Raw genomic sequence first — 7,693 nt, 5'->3', positions numbered from 1 at the left:
TCAAGGCATATTATGGCTACTTTAAAGAATTTCAAAATATCAGAGGGTTTTGATTTATTTAACATTTTTTTCATCATGGAATTCCATAACTGCTGTTTCGTCGTTCTGCTGTCTTCACCATGATTTTAAAACAGTAAAAAAAAACTCCCTTCATGAGTAGGTGTGTCCAAACGCCTGACGACTGGTACTATCCATGCAACACATATGTCCGTGGAATAGATGATGGTTTATTGCCAGGTTGACCAGGAATGCGGAAGGTGATGGTTCTGCCCCACAGCTTTTAATAGCCTAGCCTTCCCCATGACCACTGTCTTTGTGCCCAAGAGGAATGCACTTAACCATCCTCATGACCCAGGGTGTGTTTGTGAACTTCTCCCTGGTTGGTTGAAGGTTATGTAGGTTATTGTAACAGAAGGCCATTTACTTGAAATGGGAGTATTGAGGTTTGTTGTGTTTCCACCACTGTCCATAATTCATGACGGTTGTTTTATTATACTTAGCTGATACTCAAATATACTTTATAACAAAAGTCCACCAGCTTATATTCTGTAATACTAGTCATGTTTTTTTTTAAATGTCATGACCTCAGTGGCAGGGGTCGAAGGGGTATTTCGTGACCCCGCCATGCAGCTCCACCACCGACTCCTCCCATGCAATGATGTCACCAGTCATGTGACCCCCGCAGGATGCCAGGCTGTAGATGTCGTGAGGTGTGAGGACATGAGACCACAGCTGCAGGTCTGAGATCTCCCCCACAAATGCCTGAGTAGCATCAAACCGGCCGCCCAGCGTGTCCTACAACACCCAGAAATAGAAAAAGTAGGGGTAAGACCACAGGTGTGTGTACATGTGTGTACATAACTGCCTGACTATATATGTATATATGTATATATTTTTTATGTATATATTTAACAATCTCTGCAGCAACAGATGAGATATTGGATCTTTCTTTACATCTACATGGTGGGTCAACAAGGCAGGTGTGTGTCTAACAGATTGGACAGTAAGTGGTGTGTCTGCTGTGTCTAATCCACTCGTACCAGCATGCACACACACACACACACACACACACACACACACACACATACACACACCCACAACCACCATATCAGTGTCATTGCAGTGCTGAAAATGATCCACCACTCAAATAATATCTGCACTGTGGTGGTTCTGTGGTGGCCCTGACCATTGATGATTGCAGAAGCAAATAATGAATTATGCAGAGAAATGGATGGGCTACACTCTGTATTACGTTACATTACATACATTACATTATTATGTAACTACGAGGTGCAACTAGATGGTATGTAGCCTTGATAAAATCGACAATGAGTGTAGATACAAGATAAATAGAATGGGTGTGTCTGTGTTACCTGTTCCTGTCCCAGTATAAACACTCCTCCAGGTTTGATTGGGTGCCAGGCTGAGAGGTTTTCCCCAGATCCTCTCTTCACTCCATCCTGATATGCCTCCCACAGTCCGTCTCGTGTCGACCACGTCACACACACATGGTGCCATTTGCCATCACTCAGTGAGAGCGGTAAGGTCACTGCCTACACAAACACACCACACACATATAGATTTGGTTTATACACATAAAGTATATACATCTCCTCTCTCTCTCTCTCTCTCTCTCTCTCTCTCTCTCTCACCCTGTCGTTGATTAGCAGCTCCATTGGATTGTTCCCCCACTCTATCAGTACCAGTTCATTGGCCTGTCCTGGGACTGAGTAGGAGAATGGTGTTCCTAGTCCTGGTCCTGCCCCTCCTTTCATCCACAGGCATAGCGTCAGAGCAAAAATCTCATGCAGCAGCGTTCTCTTCACTCGTCCGTACATGTAGTTGGTGCGCATGGGGAATCCGATCTGGAAACCTCCAGTAGCCTTGCCGTTCTTCCTCAAACCTGAGGTGGGGAAATAACCAGCACCATAAGTGGGGAAAGCCCTATATGATTTCAGGGGCCCTCCAACATACCAGGAATTACATATGCCATTTCTAACTAACATTATTATATTACATTATTATCACTTTTATGGTTGTAAATATGTGACCTGTGATTAAGCAATTCAGTGCACCATGAAATCTCAAAGCAATGCATTAATGCATTTTTATTATTGGTTTAAAATGTAAGCTTTTCTCTGGGAGGATTTCTAGTCTTGCCCTAGTGTATGGTTTTACATATATACAGTACTGCATCTTAGGCATCTATGAAATTGATATGTAAAGCCATTTGTCTTGGCAGTAAAATGTATTTGTCCATTAAAAACTACCGTTATAATAAACGCATGTAAACAAATTAACATTTCATACACAGGAGAGTGTTAGCACCATTTCCCAAGCTCTGTACAAGGAATTCCAGTATTTTACAGTTATCATCCAATATCTAGATTGGCTGATCAGTCCTTCTTTAAATTAAGTTGACCTGTTGATGGAAATGAACAAATCCATGCGATGGCTGGAGTGCAGCAAGAAGTCAGGAACCAAACCTAGTGTTCTTCTAACTTTATTTTTCTAACCAAGATATTAATCATGTTTTTAAATCGAAACAAAATATGTGTTACATTTGAAAGTCCTTATGTCTATTTGTATTTGTTTGTCTATTGTGTGTGTATATGTATGTGTGTGTGTGTGTATGTGTGTGTGTGTGTGTGTGTGTGTGTGTGCATGTTTGTCCACCTGTCTCCGAGAGCCTGTGTGTGAGGTGGTTCAGCACTGCATCCAGCTTGCTCTGCCCGCTGTGGCCTTGTGAATGGTAGGACATCCTTGGGTAGCTGTGACCAGTGGCCTCGTTATCGTGGTGGCTGTCTTCGTGCTCTCCATTGGCAAGGTGAACATCGTCGTAGCTGCTGTCATGATGGTCTTGGCTGTCGTCATGGTGGTGGTCATCGTGGTTTTGCCCATCATGGTGTTCGTGGTCTTCGACATGGTGCTCATGGTCGTCGCTGTGGGTCTCATGACCACTGTCGTCGTGATGGTCACTGTGGTGATCGTCGCCGTCATCCTCGGCGTTGTCATGGTGGTTGCTGCTGGAGAGTGAGGTGGTGTGGTGCAGCATCTGCTGCTCTAGAGCGGCGATCTTGCGCTGCAGCAGGTCTTTCAGCGAGCTGGAGTAGGTGGTAGAGGTGTTTCGTGTCTGCCAACACAAGAATCCCGCAATTCATAATCAAATTCACAACAGTGTGGATGGAAAGGATGATATTAAGCACCAGGACCATCAAAACCCCCTTTCTTGCCTTTATTTCTGTTTGACCTTTTACTCTGAACAATGACCATCATTTACAATTACCTGTGTTAAAGTGACAATCCAATGAGCAAATTAATTCACACAGTTTTTCCCTCACCCCAAATGTAGTTGATCAGCCAAGACAAAACAGTAGACCAAAAAAAAAAAACAGTGTCCAAAAACAGGAGAAGCAACTGTTCTGAGGCCTGATTTTTGTCTGCACTTTTGTCAATTTTTATAGTTATCGGTATGCCATACAGTATCAGAAACCACAAAAGCAAGTCTAATTGAAATTACTTTTGGCATTAAATTACATTTTCCCATGGTTTCACTCAAATGCATGTGGTTTACAAGATGATAATTGGTGGGGTACTAGCTTCCAAAGTTAGGCACAAAGTTACACTTATATTTGTCCCACGACGGGAAAATTCACCTCTGCATTTAACCCATCTGTGCAGTGAAACACCCACATACACACTAGTGAATGCACACACACTAGGGGTCAGTGAGCATGCATGCCCAGAGCTGTGGGCAGCCCTATCCACAGTGCCCAGGGAGCAGTTGGGGGTTAGGTGCCTTGCTCAAGAGCACTTCAGTCATGTCCTGTCAGCTCAGGGGATCCAAGGCTGGTTCCCAAGGCTGGTTCCCTAACCTCCAGCCCAAGACTCCCCCCAATTTCCATTACTAACCTTGTAGACCCAGTGCAAAACTAAAGTTGTGTATATTTAATTTACCAAACTATTACTTTAAAATATATATGCAGTTCTATTCAGATCTTCCACCTTCTTCACCAATTGCGCTGTGAGCATGTGAGCATTACTGATCCAGAAAAAGCAGTCCTTCTCTGAGATCCATGGTTGTTATGACTCAGGCTCTTACCAGTAATTAGTTCAGGTGGATTTATAGCTGCTATTTGTTTATTACAGCAGTAGTTGCAGTGTCTGTCTGGCCTTCGGCTTCTCTCAACGCTCAGAATGGTGCCAGTCAGTTTTCATTCCTATCCTCTGCATCGGCACATTGCCCACCGTGCCAACATTACCCACTGTGCCATCCAGCTGCACTAACCCTGCCAACTCTATCCACCCATCCGCCACCCCACCATGCCTGGCACTTGACCCCTCCTCATCTCCAGGAACCATCTGTACAGGAGCAGGGCGGACAGGGTCTGATGCAATGCTGCCCTCAACAACAGTCCTGCAGTCTATTAGAGCACTATGAACTAACAACATGAGTGATTGAGTGATATGTTTTAAAGAAGATACAAACCTGTCATTAATATCATGTGATTTGTTATTACCATATCTGCTGTGTAAGGTATGAATAGGATTAATCAAATGCAGATGTGTAATGCAAAGTGTTAATTACTCTTAATTAGCATTAATTACACATCATGTATTTGTAATGTCAGTGTTTTCCCCTGTGTTGTCCTCTCTCTTAGCTAATCCACTTCTTTGCCCTGATTACGGGGTCTTCAGAAGTGATCACACTAATCGACTGTGATCTTCATCAGCTGACCCCCCACTGGCACTCACATATGTCCACCTAGCTACAACACGTTACAGCAGAGGAAGAGAGAGAGAGAGAGAGAGAGAGAGAGAGAGAGAGAGAGAGAGAGAGAGAGAGAGAGAAGAGCAGTGGAGTGAGAGTAGAAATACAAAGGTAAGAGTTTTACTGAAGCTGAGATGATGAGGCACAGAGAGAGACTAATGGAGATGGAAAGACAGGGAGAGTGATGTAAATCTAGGTGTGAATGTTGTCAGTACTGGCATTCTGGAAAGGTGTTTGAGATCAGTCTGACACAGTGAGTATTAATGAACTCATACCCCAGAGACTTCTGAAGTGTCATTTTGTGGTCAGTATCATGCACAAATAAGCAATTCTAGGTCTAAGTTGGTTTTGCCTATGGAAAAATGAATGGTGTTTTCGAAAATTGCTGCTATACGCTGTGATGAACAAAAGTGCTCCATGCATTTTGTTTTTTCTAAAGCAAAAATGTTCCATGATCCTCTGATTTAAAAGGTCATTTAGCAGTCAAAATACAAATAATGCTTCATGTGTAGTACAAACAAGCCAGTCCTCTTGCACTGAATTTGCACGAAAGTAAATGTACCACTGAACTTTAATAAAATTATATAATAACATTAGCTGCTCAGTGTTTAGTCTACTCCCATAGCCAGTGAACTACCACTTTCTGCGTGGGATATTTTGCAAAGGTTGTCAGTCTTAAGAGTGTTAGCACTTGGCTACATTGGTATTTTCACCACTTAATGGCCTTATAATGTAAATGTAAAAAGGATAAAACATATGTTATTTTTGTTTATTACATGTATTTCATTGTTTTTTTTAAACTTCATTCATTTTCCCATAGAGAAAAAAAACAGCTTAAACCTGGAGACCCTTATTTGAGCAAGACGCTGACTACAAAATGACAACACATCCACAGTGGTCTCTTTCACCTAACCTGAACTCAATGAAAAGCACTAATATTGTCAGTTTTGAAGAAAAAAATATATTTACTTTAATCAGTAAATGTACTAAACATGAATTTGATCTACAACAGTCCATATTTACTCTTCAAAATGTTTAGTATTGGTCCAGAGTTCCAGTTTTGAAGTATAGCTATGAAAGAAAACCAGTCATCTCTTCTGACTGCAAAGTGCACAGACTCATTCACAAAAGCTTTTCAAAGAAAAGCTTACAAATTATGTTAAGGCAAAGCCAGACAATAAGCAGTTCCAGGGAAAAAAAACATTCTCTTTTAAATCTTCAGTAGCAGTGTATTCAGTTTTTCAGTCTAACATTATCCGTGACATTTTCTGGGGCAAGACTCTTTTTGAATTTTGAATTTTGCATCGTTTTACAATGCCCAGTTATCCACTTTCCCCCACTGTCTACTGAATTATGTTGTTGTATTCTGCTTAATTTTGCTGAAAAATGCTTTTTTGTTTCAGGTGAATCATTGCATGTATTTACAACTATCTGAGCAACAAAAATGAAAAAGCTTATGAAATGGTTAGACATATCTTGCAGTTCTCTAAATATTTATTTTATATTGATTTTAGTTAAACTTATTGGGTGAGACAGGCACCTTAATGCAAAGTATAAGCTATATTTAAATTAACTATGCTAACACTACTTGCTCTTGATAAATAAAAAAAATCAGACTGTCAGTTCTAGAATGCATCAAGAATTGTTTTATAATTGCACCCTGCCCTACTTATTGAAAATCAAATCCAGGTATGAGGTACCAAGATTCCTTCCCCTACTATGTATAGTGGACCTATAAGGCAGTTGAACCTCATTATGTAGCCAGTGATATACAGTCATATGCAAATCTTTTGTTGACACATCCTCTACAGAGAACTTAAAATTTTCTTTTGCTGAGTTTGGAAAAATATAATATAGTATAAATAGTTCCATAACATAATCTCTGGTTTGTTTTTTTTCTTTTTCTCTCTCACCTGCAGATTCTCCAGCCTCTCCTTAAGAGCCATCAGCATTCTTCCCATCTGTTCTGGAGTGGATGAGGGTGAAGGGGTCAGATCGCTGGTGGTGTGCTTATCACCCAGCGCTGCCTTTCCCCGGTGATGCCCATAGTGGCTGGGCTCTGTGGCATGGGTGCCGTGGTGACCACTATCAGGAGCATAGCCATGATGCCCACTGTCAGGCATGGGGGGGTAGGTGTGATGTGCCAGGTGAGGAGGCACGTGGTGGTGATCACTATCGTGGGTTCCCAGGGTGGTCCCGAAGCCCTGGCATAGGGTCAGCTTGGCAGTCAACTCACGGATGGTTTCTCTCTGGTCCAAGATTGTTTCCTTCTGCTGCACCAGGCTCTCCCGCAAGTGCAGGATCGTGGCCTTGGCCTCTTCTGACATGCCCCACCAGGCACTGCCGCTCATACCTGGCCCGCTGTGGTGCCCGCTGTGATGCCCATTCATGCTTGGCCCACCTGCTCCTGGGACAGCCCCAGAGGGGAAGCAGGCGGGGTCAGCATCGGCTGGAATGGGGGTGCATATGAAACGAGGGTGTGAAAGGTATTCAGTGTGCTCTGAACCTGGCATACCACTCCCAGCACACTCTGAAAGAAGGAGCAGCACATAGAGAATGAGAAGAGTGGTCCATGCATCCGTGCTTCTCTGAAGTCGAATTCGAGGGATGAACATTGAGTGAGTGAGCTTCATTTTGAGGTGTGGAGTGAGTGCTTGTCAAAGATATGGACGCAAAAAGGCACAGAGAGACCCCAATTAAGTGGTTGGCCACATGAGGGCTGAAGTTTGCAAGTATATTAATTAAGAAAAAAACATTGTCCAACTTCTTTTGTCAAAATGACTTCAGTGCACAGAGAAAATCAACAGGACAGACATTACAGATGAACCTCTCTGTTTTTCACAGTTCATTCACTTTTCTCCCGTCTGAGGTCAGCTACTGCAGTCAAACTGGTGTGTGTGTGCAGGTAATCCTTAGAACAGC

At 42.6% G+C, this 7,693-nt stretch overlaps 1 protein-coding gene across 1 annotated transcript; it reads right to left on the bottom strand.

The window, feature by feature from the left end:
• Window positions 1–585: 585 nt before the first annotated feature.
• On the bottom strand, window positions 586–7,404 carry LOC118814484 (neuronal pentraxin-1). The gene is made up of 5 exons (XM_036580114.1): window positions 6,685–7,404; window positions 2,677–3,133; window positions 1,653–1,903; window positions 1,374–1,553; window positions 586–795 (listed from the first exon to the last, which is right to left on the bottom strand). Exons 1-5 carry the CDS (start codon window positions 7,402–7,404, stop codon window positions 586–588), a joined length of 1,818 nt encoding a protein of 605 aa, XP_036436007.1.
• Between the last annotated feature and the right edge of the window lie 289 nt (window positions 7,405–7,693).

The sequence above is a fragment of the Colossoma macropomum genome, unplaced genomic scaffold, assembly GCF_904425465.1.
Source record: "Colossoma macropomum unplaced genomic scaffold, Colossoma_macropomum, whole genome shotgun sequence".
NCBI lineage: Eukaryota > Metazoa > Chordata > Actinopteri > Characiformes > Serrasalmidae > Colossoma > Colossoma macropomum.
This window is presented reverse-complemented; position numbering and strand designations above follow the sequence as displayed.

What these genes read in the sequence shown, in the direction of transcription:
- LOC118814484 (XM_036580114.1), bottom strand. Translation starts at nt 7,404, where the DNA reads ATGAAGCTCACTCACTCAATGTTCATCCCTCGAATTCGACTTCAGAGA. An exon ending in ACACAGGCTCTCGGAGACAG is followed by an intron (nt 1,904 to 2,676) that starts GTGGACAAACAT and finishes TCCCCACCTCAG; the next exon opens with GTTTGAGGAAGAACGGCAAG. An exon ending in AGCTGCTAATCAACGACAGG is followed by an intron (nt 1,554 to 1,652) that starts GTGAGAGAGAGA and finishes GTGTTTGTGTAG; the next exon opens with GCAGTGACCTTACCGCTCTC.